This window comes from Puma concolor, chromosome C2, assembly GCF_028749965.1.
Source record: "Puma concolor isolate L17-30 chromosome C2, mPumCon1.1.hap2, whole genome shotgun sequence".
NCBI lineage: Eukaryota > Metazoa > Chordata > Mammalia > Carnivora > Felidae > Puma > Puma concolor.
The window spans coordinates 71,883,767-71,901,020 of record NC_141675.1 but is presented as its reverse complement, the minus strand read 5'-3'; the positions used below and the strand labels follow the sequence as shown (position 1 = coordinate 71,901,020).

General features: G+C 37.8%; 1 protein-coding gene across 3 annotated transcripts in view; it reads right to left on the bottom strand.

Moving 5' to 3' along the window:
• Positions 1–6,181, bottom strand: part of MFN1 (mitofusin 1) — a 36,670-nt gene extending 30,489 nt beyond the window's left edge. Inside the window, exons 1-4 of one of the 3 annotated variants that reach the window (XM_086674769.1) lie at positions 6,037–6,181; positions 4,880–4,998; positions 2,145–2,280; positions 1,140–1,302 (exon numbers count right to left, since the gene is read on the bottom strand). In XM_086674769.1, coding sequence (XP_086530895.1) covers positions 1,140–1,302; positions 2,145–2,280; positions 4,880–4,991 — 411 coding nt within the window. In that variant the 5' untranslated portion in view covers positions 4,992–4,998; positions 6,037–6,181. Of the gene's footprint in view, positions 1–1,139; positions 1,303–2,144; positions 2,281–4,879; positions 5,005–5,716 lie in introns of those variants that run through there. The other 2 variants (XM_025913197.2, XM_086674770.1) reach the window with 2 other exon arrangements.
• Between the last annotated feature and the right edge of the window lie 11,073 nt (positions 6,182–17,254).

Sequence of the window (17,254 nt, the reverse complement as noted above, 5' to 3'; positions counted from 1 at the left end):
GAATCCGAAGCAGGCTCCAGAGCTGCTTTAGTACAGAGCCTGACGTGGGGCTTGAACTCACAAACAGCAAGATCATGACCTGAGCCAAAGTCGGACGCTCAACTGACTGAGCCACCCAGGCGTCCCTTTTTTTTTTAACGTTTGTTTATTTATTTTGAGAGACAGTAGGCGAGGGGAGGGGCAGAGAGAGATGGAGAGAGAGAATCCCAAGCAGGCTTAACATTAAGAGGATGGAGCCTGATGTGCGCATGATCCCAGAGACTGAGATCATGACCTGAGCCAAAATCAAGAGTCGGATCTTTAACTGACTGAGCCACTCAGGCACCCCATGCATCCAACTCTTGATCTCAGCTCAGGTCTTGAGCTCAGGGTCGTGAGTTCAAGCCCTATGTTGGGCTCCATGTAAGGCATGGAGTCTACTTAAGAAATTTATGAAAAGTAGGGAATTGTCACTGACCCTTATCTGATAAAACTATTACATTTATTCACGAATGTGCTTATTAATACTCCAAAGATAAAAAAGTTTCTAAAGACACAGACATGCATCAAACACATGCCAAGGCCCAATTTTTTAAACAAAGTTTTCTTTTAAAAGATGAGAGTAGATGAGATTAAACAGCAACAATACACTTCAATAATGTTATTTTCAGAACATTATTTTTAAATTTTTTTTTTTTCAACGTTTTATTTATTTTTGGGACAGAGAGAGACAGAGAATGAATGGGGGAGGAGCAGAGAGAGAAGGAGACACAGAATCGGAAACAGGCTCCAGGCTCTGAGCCATCAGCCCAGAGCCCGACGCGGGGCTCGAACTCACGGACCGTGAGATCGTGACCTGGCTGAAGTCGGACGCTTAACCGACTGCGCCACCCAGGCGCCCCAGAACATTATTTTTAAAATGTAATAAACTTTTAACTCTAGTTTACTTTAAGGACATATTTTATTTTTCTAATAATTTAGCTCTGAAGCAAAGGAATTTTAGAGAATTCAAAATATTAGTGATGGCTTTAAAAGCGATGAATTAAAACATCAGTAGTTCTTCTATCTCTAGCAATGCAGACATCCTACAAAAAATTTTTTAAAAAGAACAAGGGCATTATTTCAGGTACATTATGTTGCTAACAGTCAAAATATTATACCTTCACGCTCTTTTTTTCATCTGATCCTTCTGTCATAAGATAGGCTTTATCTCCATCAGTTCCTTCAACACTCAGGAAGCAATTGGTTGTATGGCCAATCCCACTAGGGAGGACTTTATCCCACAACATTGCATTGATAACAGAGCTCTTCCCACTGCTCGTCCTGAAGAATGAATATATAAAATCATGAAGACAAAATAGAACAGTAAAAACTTTAGAGAATAAATGAGAAGAAATACTTTAGACGCAGCGGTCAGGAAAGGTTTCTGAGGTTATAACATTTAGGAAAGGTTTGAAAACTGAGAAAGAGCCAGACATAGATAAAACAAGGCAAAGGGAATTCTAGGTACAGGAAATCCCAAGTGCTAAAAAAAAAAAGCCCCAAGATGGATTTAAAAGGCCTATAAGTTAGTTTAGTGAGTAAATAAATGCTTCTGTTGATACACAGCACATGATATTTGAGCAAACAAGTATGGGCCTAGTCATTTGTTTTTGTATCCCTAGTGCCTCATACAGTGCATGGCACAAAGGAAGTTAACAAATGATTCCTAAATGAACATATAAGCTGTGGCAGAGATCACACCGTCATTCTCAACAGTTATGTTAACAAATGACTCTTCCTACTCTCCCTCTCTCTGGGAATCATGGGGCTGAGAATTCTTTCAGAAGACATACCTGGTAATAAGAGAACTTTTAAAAAGTCAAAAATTATGCATATCATTAACCCGTATTTCTATGCTTAGGACTTGGCTAAGAATCCAATTCTTAGAGATGAACATCCTTAAAAAATAAAAATATGACCTCCATAAAGCCTTTTATACCAAGAACTAAAATGAACAAATTCTTTTAGATGCTAATAGCTTTAGCATTTAACACAAGGAGAAACTCTTACAGGGAGAAGGGGGAGAACCATCCCTTGCTGAAACATCAGAAACAAAGTTGTGGATAGGACTTAGAAAACCTGATTTCTGGAAACTACCCTTGAGAGAAATAATAAAGGATTACCTGCCAAAAAATGCCACTTTCATATGCCTCCGAGACAGCACCTCACCAATGATGGAAAGCTTGTTTTTATAACCCTGTATTTCTATCAGATCATCCTCAGTAGCTATTTGATCAAGTTCTGGATTCTTGTATGTTGCTACAAAATTGAAATGGTGTTAGAAAAAGTGGTAAAGATGAACATTAAGTGAATTATACAAAGGAATAGCTAAGATATGCATATATTTTGGCTTTGCTCTGTATTAATGTGGCCATTTAAAAAAGTAAAAATGCCATACTATCTGAATATTTGGCAAAAGGTGAATACTTTATTGCAACAGGTCATAAGAATCCTGCCCAAAAAAGCTTCAAAATTATTAAAAATTATAGGGGCCCAGTCCAAAGGGTATTTACTATTCACCTAAGTCTCAAAAATACAAGATACTCATCTGAGACAGGGACACCTGGGTGGCTCAATCGGTTAAGCATCTGATTTTAGTTCAGGTCATGATCTCATGGTTCATGGGGTCGAGCCTCCTTGGGGTTCTCTCATTCCCCTTCCCTCTCTGCCCCTCACCCACTCACACGCACGCTGTCACTCAAAATGACTAAACTAAAAAAACAAAAACAAAAATACCCATCTAAGACAAAAATGTTTTTCTGAACAGAGAAATTAGAACCTAATTATCTACCTATTATTGTTCCATCCTGACTAAAGGGAAAAGAGGGATCCACATACTAAGAAATAGCGAGGTTTGTGAATGGCCACCCCTATAAAATAAAGATATGGTTCAAGTGGGTCTCCAAGCTAGGTAAGACATCGCTACCTTAAAACTTCTTGTCTTCTCAGAGGAATGGAGCAAAACAGCTCATTTAACATAAAAAGAGAATTACCAACTATATCCTACTCCAGTCACGCTAGAGGTAACTGCTCATCCCAGACATAACCTCTTGTCCTCCAAGGATGGGGGTGGGTGGAAAAACTTGAGTTTGAAAAGCAGAAGCCTTTCAGTTTTGTTTATATTTCAGGAACATACACTTTTACGTTTACATATATATTTTAAGTGGTTACTACAGTATCCATTACAGACAGTTTTCTATTTTTTATCTTTTTTTATTGAAGTATAGTTGACTTACAATGTTGTATTAACTTCACCCCAGTGAACTGACAACTTACATTTTCATTATCTCATTTTAAAGGTAAAAACATGGAGATTCATTTGGGTATCTGGTACTAATGAGACACACACACACTGACACAGCTTACCCAGTGCTCATGTAATTAAACTCCAGCTTTTACAAATCTCATCATCCTTTTCAAGCACATTAGTAAAATATATGCAGTTAGGTGAATAAAGATGAGACTGGCTTAAGTATCATTACATTCACCTTGTTTTTCATGTTATTCTTTCTCTTCTATGTTCTTCCTAATTTACCTTTTTGTCTCTTTTTTGCAAGAGATTTTCTGTGAGATTGTAAAAGCAGTAAAATTGAACTTGGACTATAAAGCTGTCATTCACTAGCTCCTAGTATTATGCTCAATCTATAATGGGTTCAATACATAGAAGATATTGCATTTAATTTCACTTCCCATCAACTTTGTTTTGAGTATATATAGCTGACCTATCAACTTTTTAAAAACAATTTAAAAGTCACTGTGCCAGCTCAAATTCTTTCAAAACTGGAAACAGAGATTCGATACCATAACTTTTTTCCCGTCTCATTCAACAAAACGTGAATTGTGTCAGGTTTGGTGATAAGGACACAATAATAAGGCATGATCCCTATCCTCAAGCTAAAAATCTGGTGAGGGAGGGCTAGGAGGGACAAGGACAAAGTTTGATTTTACCAACCCACCAAATGTTTCCTCACAGTCACTGGAGAAGTTTATAAAATCCCTCCCTTTTCATTGTACCGTTGATGGTCATGTAATCTTAGGAACCGGAAAATATTTCAACAGTTCTCTCCAAAGCAGTATTCCCTAATAAGACATTCCTCACCAACCTTGAACAGTGACACTCAAAGAAGATTTCTTTTGCCCTTTCCCCACCAAATTCCTGCCTCATTTGAGAAGATAAGATAGGTCTGAGATCTAGGCTGACAGCTGACTTGGGGAAAAGAGAGGAATAATAGCTTAAATGTGGGCTGCCTGACTTTTAAGTCTGGGCATTTACTAGCTAGGTGCTCTTGGGCAAGTTGCTTAAATTTTCTGTGTCTTGGTTTCATCTTTAAAATAATTATAATTAAAATCTGTTCCAGTGTTGATATTTAATGCATTATTGATATAATAAAGTGCTTAGAATAGTACCTCACATGCAAGCACTTATTTCTTAAGTTGTTATTAATAACATTTAATCTTCCTCTTATGGAGGGCAAAAATGGGTTTTGTTATGGCATCTCTCCTAGATTATAACACAATGCCTTATATATGCGTTCTGTAACTAAGGGTGAAAAGGATAAAACACCTAATTTTCTTTAAAAAAATTTTTTTTGTTTTTAATGTTTATTTTTGAGAGAGAGAGACAGAGCATGAGTGGGGGAGGGGCAGAGAGAGAGGGAGACACAGAATCTGAAGCGGGCTCCAGGTTCTGAGCTGTCAGCACAGAGCCCAACATGGGGCTTGAACCGACAAACAATGAGATCATGACATGAGCCGAAATGGAGCGCTTAACCAACTGAGCCACCCAAGTGCCCCACCTTCATATTTTTCATATATTCTCAACAGTAGAGTAGTATTTAAAAAACTTAGAGAAACTAACCTTCAACAAAATGGGATCCTTCAGTAACAAACTCCAGTAATTGGTCAAAGATTGCAGTAATTGCCTTCTTAGCCAGCACAAAGTGCTTCAGTGGAGAAGCAGTTTCCGCCATTATGTTACTGGGGAAAGAAAATAAAAGTTAGAAAGCACAAATTAAACTATACGATAAAGACATGCAAGTGAATGACACCTTCCTGCCACATTAATTCCCCAGTAACATAAACTGCCAAAATACTTTGAGATAATTTTATTTTGGGGAGAAGTGTTTTAAACTTGTGATACTCCACCAAAATAAGTTAACTCTATTGGACAAAACCTTGGTTGCCAATTTCTACTTTATTTCCCTTTGGTGAAGATGAAACTAATTGTGGCTAAATTGTGACTACTCCCGACTCTTAGGCACATCAAGGCACAGGGTTAGCAAGAAGGAGCAAGTTCACAAACAACAAGTTTCTCAACCTGAAGCTCTAGAGGGTGGAGGTGGATACAGAGTGAAGAAATAAAATTCCAAGATCATAATGTAATACTGCCACTTAAAAACAAAACTCTCATCACAACAAATAAACGCGACCATTAACGTTTCCAGCTAAAGTACCAAGAACTTCAAGGAATTTAAGTTCAAAATTTTTTTTCTGGCAACTTCTCACGAAAAAGACACTAAACAAAAACGATTACACGCCAGTCTTTTCCTGCTGTGTATGCGTGTGGAATGAAACGGAGTGGCCATGAAAAAAGAGCTGAGCCTTCCCGAGGGTCAGGAAATGACTGAGTGAAGGAACTGCGTGGGAAAACCGGGGTGAGGGCAACGAGCCGGTTCAGTCGGGTGTGAACACCTACCTTGGGGAAAGGCCTTCCACACCGGGCGCTGGAGCCCCGCTCGCAGAGCTAAGGGCCGGACCTCACCGCTGTCCCGCGTGCGCCAGCTCCGGACCGGGTTCCCCAGCCCCCGGGCTTCAGGCCCGAGCCTCGCGGGCTCCGCCGGCCCGACACGGCCGATGGCCCCGTTGGCAGACCTGCCGGCTAGCTGCTTTCACGCAGAACCGCGGCGGCGCCTCGTCACACAGCGCCCGCGCAACTCTCCGCCCCCTGTCCCTGGCCTCACGAAGGTCACCCAAAGCGAAGTGAAGCGGCCGGCGGCCGAGGCAGGAAGCACTCACACTGTCCCGGCTCCGGCTTGTCACCCGCCAACCGCAGACCAGCCTCAGCCCTTAGGCCTCCTCAGCCTCCCTAGAGGGGCTGGGAGGCGGAGAAGGGGTAGGAGGGGTGCCAAAAGGGCGGTCACTTCCGGTCTCTTGTCCTCCCCTATTTTGTTTGGTTCCGTGACCGGAAGTGCACCTACGCTGAGCGCCATTTTTCTTAAGGGCAGAAGGCAGGGCCTGTTGAGGTTAAGGAATGCTACCGGAATTGTTTTCCATTTCCCCCGTATTTCTGCCTTCCGTCTCTTCTCCCTTCAAAGTCTTCAAAGCTCTGTCTAGTTTAGGCGTGGGTAGCTTCTAGCGTAGCGAGGGAGAGCTAAAAGGAGTTGGGGTGAAGTGGGATGACGTGGGGTTAGGACTGCCAGATGAGGGATTCCTGCTTGCTGTACTAGCCGCAATAAAGGAAAACCTTTTTACCACTTCACTACTCTCTTCTGTTGTGTAATTGCTTTCTGGGCTGGGAGTACAGCTGTGTTGTGTGTGTGTGTGTGTGTGTGTGTGTGTGTGTGTTCAATTACTTTCGAGGTGAGACTTAGGAAACTGATGTATTGGTGACTAGTGCTTCTCAAACTTTATACTTAAGAATCACCTGGGGATCTTGTTAAACTGCACATTCTGATTCTTTGGGTCAGAGATGAGGCCTGAGAACATGCATTTCTAACATCCTTGGATGCTGCTGGTCTGTACATAGCTTAACAGATGTCCTGGAGATTTCTTTCCAGAGCTAGTGAGATGCAGTTTTGCAAGTGAAGCCACTTCACCTTTCTGAACCTCAGGCACTTCACCTGTAAAACTGGAGTACTAATTAATAATACTTACCTTATAGGTTGTTGTGAAAATTAAATGGGTCGATAGCATGTAAAGTCCTTATAATATTGCTGAGAATATAGTTAGAAATATTGATCTTCTATTGGAACAGATGAATATCAAAAAATGAAATAAATTACATCATTTCAGATGTGCTTAGTATTCTGAAAAAGAAAAAACGATAGGATAGACTAGATGAAGAAAAATGAGAAAAACAGCCACATAGGTTGATCTTTTCTGAGAAGATAATATTTCCTTGATTTTTCCCAGGAAGTCAATCCTTGGAATATCTGGAGGAAGAGTGCCCAAAATAGTGGGGACAGGAAGTCCAAAGGCCCATAGAAAGGAGAGTGGTATGCTGGGTGAAAAGAAAAAAGGCCAGTATATCTGAGATGCAGAGAGGGAGAGAAAATGTGGGAAGTTTAGAGAGGCAGGAGGTTTGGAATCATATAGGTCAAGGTCTGAAGTTTGGATTTTATTGTAAGTGCAGTGGCTAGCTGTTTTAAACGTGGGGACTGATATGATCTGATTTTCCTTTTAAAAGGTCACTTTGGTTGCTCTGTGGGTAGTGGACTCTACCAAGATTCCACAGACAGTGTTTATTAAAGGGCCCAGTCCACTGGCTGGAATTAGAGACCTCTCATTTAAAAAATGGATTTTAGGGACGCCTGGATGGCTCAGTCAGTTGAGTGTCCGACTCTTGATTTTGGCTCAGGTCATAATCCCAGGGTTGTGAGATCAAGCCCGGCATCGGCTCTGTGCTGAGCTTGGAGCCTGCTTGAGATTCTCTCTCCCCCCTCCCCTGCTCCCACTTTATCTCTCTCTAAAATACAAATTAAAAAAATTATTAAAACAAACTAAAAATGGCTTTTAATATTAATAATATACTAAAGCCCTAGGCATAATTGCAAAATAAACTAGAATCATTTGACTTCAGTATTTTATGATTTTTAATCCCTTATCTCTTCTCACCTCTCCATAAACAAATACACACAAATACAGTAAGCTAATCATTCTGCTAAGAATCCTTATATTGTCCTCTATCAAAATTTGTTTTCCAATAAAGTTCTATTTCTACAATAGATAAAGATCTGCTTATGTAAAAAAACTTCACATTATGATGTAAATGACCAAGGGCAGTCGTATACTTTTTAGGCAGGAGGGTTACAGTGTGTATCAGTCAGGGTTCACAGGGCAAGAAACTTATCACAAAGCATTAGCTTCTGTGATTGTGACGGCTGGCTAGGTAAATCCAAAATATGTAAGGCAAGCCATCAATAAGGGCAGAATGGAAATTCTTGGGCAGGAGATGATACTGCAGCCCACAGGCACCATTCCTTTCTAGAAAAACCTCTATTCTCCTCTTAAAGACTTTTAACTGGTTGGATCAAGCCTACCCAGATTATCCCCAAATAATCTTCTTCATATAAAATCAAAGACTTGTAGATGAAATCACTAATACTTTCCCAGAAACATCTAGATTAGTGTTTGATTGAATAACTGGGTACCATCGTCTATTCAAATGGACACGTAAAACTGTCTATCACAATGTTATTGTCTATTTGGGAAATTATTCAAAATTTATAATGTGAAGGCCTTTTGACGTAGCAATCCCAGGAAAGTAAACATGTGGACAGACACTTAGCTATAAATATATAACTGGGGCGCCTGGCTGGCTCAGTAGTAGGGGCATTCAACTCGATCTTGGGGTTGTGTTTGAGCCCCACATTAGGTGTAGAGATTGTTTAAATCTTTTTTTTTACATTTTATTTATTTTTGATAGAGAGACAGAGCACAAGTAGGGGAGGGGCAGAGAGAGACAGAGACACAGAATCTGAAGCAAGCTCCAGGCTCTGAGCTGTCAGCACAGAGCTTGATGCAGAGCTGGAACTCACAAACTGCGAGATCATGACCTGAGCCAAAGTTGGATGCCTAACCGACTGAGCCACCCAGGCGGTCCCCCCTCCCTTTTTTTTTTTTTTTAATTTTTAACGTTTTTATTCATTTTTGAGAGACAGAGTGCAAACAGGGGAGGGGCTGAGACACAGGGAGACACAGAATCCTAAGCAGGCTCCAGGCTCCAAGCTGGCAGCACAGAGCCTGATGCGGAGCTTGAACTCACAAACCGCGAGATCATGACCTGAGTGGAAGTCAGATGCTCAACCGACTGAACCACGCAGGCGCCCTGGTGTAGAGATTGTTTAAATAAAAAAACAAAACAAAACAAAACAAAACAACCTTGAAATGTATAACCAAATATTATAAATATATTTAAAAGTACAAAGAAATATAGAGTAAAATATTATTTAAAACCATGAAAAATTGTGAACAATTTAAGTGTTCCCCCAGAGGAGAGGGCTTAGATAAATTATGGTATGTGGACAGGATGGAATATGATGTAGTCATTAAAGATTGTTTTAGAAAAATACTTACACAGACTTATTCACCAGTATATAAAAATATTTTCATAAATTATGTGTAATACATATATTTTATTTCTGGATGACGATATTACATGTGATGTTTTTTTTCCTTTGTACTTCTCGGTTTTCAATTTTCTATATTGAGCATGTATTTCTACAATGAGAAAATATAATACATAGTTTATTTTTAAAATTTTTATATGTTTAATTATTTATTTTGAGAGAGAGAGAGAGAGGGAGGGAGAGAGTCCTAATGCTGACAGCACAGAGCTTGACATGGGCTCAAACTTACAAACCTACTGTGAGTCATGACCTGACCTAAAATCAAGAGTCAGAGGCTAACCCACTGAGCCACCCAGGCACCCCACAGTTTATATTTTTAAATTCTTAATAAAACATATACACGTCTATTACCAATACTGGCTCGTAAGTACTATAATTTACAATGGTGTCAAGGCATTAACCAGAGGGATGAAATTTTAAGGATGAATTTCAAGCATCAACAAGCATGTGGAGGGTGAAAGCCTTTACCACTTTTAAGATCTATTCATATGTTCATTCAACAAACACCTATTTAAGGAGAAATCTTTTAATGGTAAAGTGTGCAACTTGAAATCTGAAGACCGTAGTTCAAGTCTAGACTATGCCACTTAATAGCTATGTGAAATCCTTAACTACTAAAATCATTTTTGAGCATAGGGAATCTCAAAGGGAACTTTCACTTTATTTATATTGTTTGAATTTTTAAAATCATCATAGTAAAAATCATGATTAGTTCTGTAAACAATAATTACATGCTTAATGTAATTATTGTATTATATATATATTTAAAAATTTTTTAGTGTTTATTCATTTTTGAGAGAGAGAGAGAGAGAGAAGGGCACAGAGAGAGACACAGAATATGAAGAAGGCTGCAGGCTCTGAGGTGTCAGCACAGAGTGGGATATGGGGCTCGAACCCACGAACTGTGAGATCATGACCTGAGCCAAAGTCGGATGCAACTGGGCCACCCAGGTGCCCCTAATTATTGTATTTTAAAGTAAAAATCACATTGTTATAAATTATATTATAATAAATATTTTAATATAATAAGTAATAAATAATTTAATTCATTGCTTTTCTCTTAATGGAGCAGACTTTGTAAGCAAAGACCAACAGAGTAAACATAAAGAAGACAAAAACTGGGGTGCCTGGTGGCTCAGTCTATTAAGTGTCCAACTCTTGATATCCACTCAGGTTGTGATCTTGGGGTCTTAAGATCGAGCCCGATTTGGGCTCCACGGTGAACATGGAACCTGCTTGGGATTCTCTCTCTCTCTGCCCCTCCCCTGCTCGTTTTCTCTCTCTCTCTAAAAGTAAATAAATAGTTTTTTAAAAATAAGAAAAAATATATAAAGGCTAAAACAGATACAGATTAACAAAAACTAAAATGTAATTGTTCAAAAACCTTACAAATTTGACATACCACTGCCAATCTGTTCAAGAATGTAAAAAATGGGTGCCTGGGTGGCTCAGTCAGTTGAATGTTTGACCCAGGGTTTTGGCTCAGGTCATGATCCCAGGGTTGTGGGATCAAGCTTGCAATTGGACTCTGCACTGAGGATGGAGCCTGCTTAAGATTCTCAGATTCTCTCTCTCTCTCTCTCTCTCTCTCCCTCCCTCCCTTCTTTGGTCTGCCCCTCCCCTACTTGTGAGCACACTTTCGAGAATGTCAAAAACAAGAGAAGACATAAAGCAAGGGGGAAATAACTCCAGATATATACTATAAATACCAATAAATTTGAAAACTTAAATGAAGTGTAAAATTTCTCGGAAGCCATCAAATACCAAAATTGTCCCAAGGAAAAAAAAGAAAAATTGACTAAGTTAATAAGCATTCAAAAAACTGAAATGGCAATTTCCAGTGTGTGTGTTTTTAAAAGCCAGGCCTAGATCATTTTAGAGGTGACTTTTTACCAAATCTTTTAAAAAGAGATTAATCTTATCTCAAACTTTTTTTTTTTCCTGAGAACAGAAGAGAAGAAACAGCCAACTCACTTAGAAGAGTAGAATAACCTTGAGGTGCAGCTGGGTGGCTCAGCTGGTTAAGTGTCCGGTTCTTGATTTCTGCTCAGGTCATGATGTTGTGCTTTGTGGAATTGAGCCCTGGGTAGGGCTCTGCACTGTCAGCAAGGAGCCTGCTTGGGATTCTCTCCCTCCCTCTCTCTCTCTCTCTGCCCCTCCCTGGCTTGCCTGTGTGTTCTCTCTCTTTCTCTCTCTCTCTCAAAATAAATAAATAAACTTAAAAAGAAAGAAAGGATAACCTTGATACCACACTGGATAGGCAATATAAGTAAGGAAAATTATACTTAAGCAAGTTCCCTGACAGGAACTGGTTCCCTTTGGGATTTTGGCTGGGGGATGGGCGAGGGAGATGGCGCTGGCGAGCACCTTTGTTCCCCACCAAGCTGAGCTCTGTCGTCCGGGACTCAGCAACTCTCCCTCCTGTTGTCCTCCAGCTTTCCCAGAAAAATTACACTTAAGAACACAGAGGCAAACATTCTCTATGAAACGTTAGCTAACTGAATCCAACATTAGATTAAAAGCTTTTAGGGTGGCTAAATGGCTCAGTCGGTTCAGCTTCTGACTCTTGATTTCTGCTCAGGTCGTGGTCTCTCAGTTTGTGGGATCGAGGCCCGTATCGGTCTCTATGCTGACAGTGTGAAGCCTGCTTGGGATTCTCTCTCCCTCTCTCTCTGCCCCTCCCCCGCTCACACTCTCAGTCTCTCTCAAAATAAACAAAATAAAACAAAGTTTTTGTATAAATAGGATTTTCCTAGGAATACATAGATAATTCAACATCTGAAAATCAACCAATGTAATTTATATTAGCAGAGTAAGGGAGAAACCTCACATATTTATCTTAATGGGTACAGAAAAAGTCATTGCTTAAGTTTAACACCTACTTATAATAAAAGTTCTTAGAAAACTAAGGAACCTGATAAAACTACCTACCAAAACCTATAGTAGATATACTTTAAATACACTTACTGGGGAAACTTTAGGAGTCTTACATCTAAGACTAGAAACAAACAAACAAAAAGAATGCCTGCTATTGCTACTTCTCCTCATTAATAATGGTGCTCATTAGTAATAATAGTGGAAGTTACTAACAAATTCTGTGATAAGAAAAAAAGAGCTATTAGGGACATTTAATTCCTTAAATTTATGTCATTTATAGCAGATTATATGATTATTTACATTACAAATTAAGCAAAGATAGCTATTAGAACTAAGAAGACAAAAACCTGAACAAGGTATTTGTATACAAAATCAATGGTTAAAAAACCAGAAGCCTTCCTATATACCTGTAATAACCAGTTAGAAAGTAAACATGTCAAAGCAACCCAAACTGTAAAGAATCCAGGCATTGACTTTACAAAAACTACAAATGACCTTTATGAAAAAATTTAAAAGAACGTTAAAAAGAGACATAAGAGGAGAAATACACAATTTTTACAAAAGGAAAGATTTTAACATTGTAAAGATGTTAATTCCCTCCAAAATGATTTATAATTTTCATTAATTACAACAAGACTTTAGATGGAATTAGAACTAATCCTAAATTTACGTGGAAGAAGAAAAAAGTCCACCAATAACTAAAAAGTTCTCAAAAAGAATAGTAGAGGAGGGGCACTTGGCTGGCTCAGTCAGAAGAGCATGCAACTCTTGATGTCGGGGTTGTGAGTTCAAGCCCCACGTTGAGTTTAGAGATTATTAAAAAAAAAAGAAAAAAGAGTAGAGGACATAAGTTCACACTACCTGATGTTAAGACATATTGCAAAGCCCTAATATTTTAAGCATCCTGTATCTGTTAAAGCCTGTGATACTGTTGCTAGAACAGAGGAATATAATAAGTACAAAGATTCATATACCAGTCATGCCCATGAGGAGTTGATATATGATAAAATTGATATAATGATCACTGGGGGAAGATACATTATTTAACAAATAGTATTAGGGAAATTGTCACATTTGAATGAAAAAACAAACAACCTGAATCACACCAACACACAAAGAAACTCAGATGTAGACATGAAGGGTATATCCAGAAAATTATTAGGGGAAAATGTAGGAAAATAATTTTATGACACTGGGGTTAGAGAAGATTCTGTAAACAAAATGCAGAAAGCATAACTTGTAAAGGGAAAATGTAATGGATCTATCTACATTAAAGATTTCTGTTCAACAAAAGACATTAGTAACATAATAACCTGGGAATTTTTTTTGCAGTGTATATAGAAAACAAAGGACTGATATTTGCAATTTATAAAGAACTTTTGAAAATCGACCAGGAGAGGCAGTCCACAAAATAAGAAACCCAAATGTCTCATAAGCATACGGACATTTCCAATCTTGTTAGCAATCAGATAATGCAAACTCAAATAATAATAATGTACTACTTTATGCCCCTACGATCTGCAGAAAATTAAAAAGTGGCATGATACTAATTTTTGGTGAGGATGTAGGGAAATATGGTCTGCTGATGGGAGTATAAACTTTAGCTACTCTGGATAATATTTTGGAAGAATTTCAATCACAGGTATACTAGGTGTATGTATATAACTCAACCCACCCACACACCCCCAAAGAAAACCAAAACAAACCCAAAAAACTTCAACACATAAAAGAATGTTATGACAGTCTCGTGCATTAAAAAAATACTTAGAAGTGCAAAAGTCACTCAGTTTGATATTTAACTGAATTGACTTCAGAAAGGTGACAGAGAAGCGTTTTCTACCTTATGTGGTAAATCTCTTTGAGGACAAGAACCGTAGTTTATTTATTCTTATATTCCTGAACTTGATAGTAAATATCCTATAGCTATTTGTCAAACTGAAGAGTAGTGAAATAGACGTTTTTAAGGAGCTGAAGAGTCCATGAACTGTTTGAGAAAAATTTAGTAACATTACATCCACTGTCCATGGTTACAGTCACACAATTATAGTTAGCAAACAGGGATCAAATATCAAAGTCATATGCTTTGGTCCAGTACTCTCTAATATGTCATTTTCTCTCTTTAGGTGTCTGGTATAACATTTTGTGAAAAAAATGGGCACATTAAAAAAAAATTTTTTTTAATATTTATTAAATTTTTGGGACAGAGGAGAGAGACAGAAAGAGAGAGAGAGAGAGAGAGAGAGAGAGAGAGAGAGAGAGAGAGAGAATGAGTTAGGGAGGGTCAGAAAGAGGGAGGCACGGAATCTGAGCCAGGCTCCAGGCTCTGAGCTGTCAGCACAGAGCCCGACATGGGGCTTGAACTCATGAACTATGAGATCATGACCTGAGCTGAAGTTGGAGGCTTAACCAACTGAGCCACCCAAGTGTGCCCCAAATAGGGCACATTTTATTTTTCTAAAGAAAATTTTTTGAAGTGTGGCGGGGAATTAGAAGTTTTGTTTATTCTAGCTTAAAAAACATTTGACTAATGGTATTAGAGAACCATTTTTCTAAGCTATAAACAAGAAGCTTAGATCAGGATTTTGTATTCTCAAATTTTAGTCTTTCATGTATCACCTACACTCCCTTTTCCATGCCCATGTATCATTATTATTTACTTCATATTTTTCTTCAAATCAATTTGTTTTTTTCTTAAAAAATCAGTTTTGTCCTAAGTAAAAATATTAACATTCAGATTTGATGTGATAGTTAACATATAATTTACAACCATGAAAATAAAACTTATACCACATACAATTATGTTTATATGTTGTGCACTTTGAGTTTGGATTAGATGACCTCTGAGGTCCCTCCCAGATAGACTAACATTCTGTCATTCTAGGTTAGTTCCTCTACCTGAGCATTTTAATTATTCAGTAAAGAAAACTGATCAGTGCCATAAGGAACTTAACTATAATCTTGTAACCATAAAGAAGTATTTATTAAGATCTGTGCCATGATATTCTGCTTCATAAAATCCAAGATAGATATGCTGAAATTTATAAATTCAGTACAGCCAAACAGCTGTTAGATTGGAACATATAAAATATTTATAGTGTATAGAAAAAAGTGATGTGGTATATGGTATGAAGGAAGTAACTTATTTTAAGTTAGGGGAATAGAAGAATTAAAGAAAACAAATTTACTCTCACCTTGTTCATTGGGAAAACTTTACTCTTTTAGACCTTCTGGAGACTCAAATGGAGGTGTGTAAGAGTTGCAAAGATGAGGGTAATTAACCATAGATTTTGTCTGAGGAATATGTTTCAGAAACAGGAATAAGGCCATAAAAAGAGGCAACCCTAATAAAATGAACAGGGTAGACAACAGAAGAGAATTTAATGTTCTCAAACTTCAGCCAATCAAAATTCAGAACAGAATGGTGAATGGCCTTTAAATAGAGAATTAAAGAATAAAAAATTACCCACCAGAAATTACATTTGATGGGTATGATTCCAATTCTTGGTCTCAGGTTACTCTGAAAAAGAAGGGCAACAAAAGTGTCAATTGTTTCAACTATAATGTTTTTTGGTAGTGGACACTATCTGGGTAAGATTAAAAACTAGAAAACTTTCGAGTTTTCATTCAAAACCTACTTTTTATTAAAAATTTCAGGGCATAAGTCATTCAACTCAATATTTTTATCAAGAGAAAGCCTATCCAAGTTATATTCATTTGCTTTTTTAAAACCAAAAATAACAATTTTAAAGGTTTTGGTAACAAAAATTCTTTAAAAAAACTGTGTAAATAGTGGTGCCTGGGTGGCTCAGTCGGTTAATCATCTCACTCTTGATCTCAGCTTAGATCTTGATCTCTTGAGTTCAAGCCCTGTGTTGGAGCATGGAGCCTACTTAAAAAACAAAAACTGTCTAAATAATCATCCTTCTTTAACTGTGGGAATAATACTAGTAGATAATATAATATTCCTATGTCGCAAAGTGAGAAAATTGCTTCTTTTTAGAAGAAATTACTCTTCACAAATGTGATTTATTTTGGGTTTGAGTAGTTACCTGTTTAACACTAAGATTATTAAGGAGAATGAACTTAAGGAAGTGTGGTAACTGATGCTTTAAAATGCAAAGTCTTTATCCAGGAAAATTATTTTTCCATCACTTGTATGGAAGTAGTCTTCAAACAACTGTTACTCTTAAAATTTTTAGTTACTCTTAAAATTTTTAGTTTTTAAATTTACAAATTGAACATATCACTTCATATAAACGTGAATTACATATTATAACTTTTAGTGTTTTTTTTTTGTTTGTTTTTTTTTTTTTGAGAGAGCACAAGTGAGCAAGGGGCCAAGGGGAGCAGAGAGAGAGAGAGAATCCCACAAGGGGCAGAGGGAAAAAGAGAGAGAGAGAGACGGAGAGAGAGAGAGAGAGAGAGAGAGAGAGAGAGAGAGAGAGAGGCGGGACTTACCTGAAGCGGGGTTCATGCTCAACCCATGTGTGTCTCAAACTCATGAACCCGGACATCATGACTTGAGTTGAAGTCAGATGCTTAATGACTGAGCCATCCAGGCACCTGACAACTTTAAGCTTTGTGAATTTATATTATACAATACAAATGTACACATTCTTCTTAGATTTGAATGTTGTCTTAAAAGATTAATTTATGGAAAGTTAAACCAATATAAGGAGTATATGTAAATCCATAACCGAAGTACCATGTCTAAAAATTCTTGTAAAAACTCTATCTTTGGTCATCAGAACTGAAAGTTACAGGTAAAGAAATATATATCCCCAAATTTCATTTTAATTTATAGGAATGAGACTGCTAATTGTAGGGTAAACCTGACCAACCAAATTTGCTTCTCCACTGGGATTAACATTTGGCCTTAACTACTTGTTTTCACTTAAATTCTTAACGAGTATTGATATTTGGTAAGCCAATCTACTTTCCGAATGTGGCCATTTGATTTTTTATTTATTTTTAAGCCTTTTTTTTTTTTTTTTTTGAGAGAGAGAGAG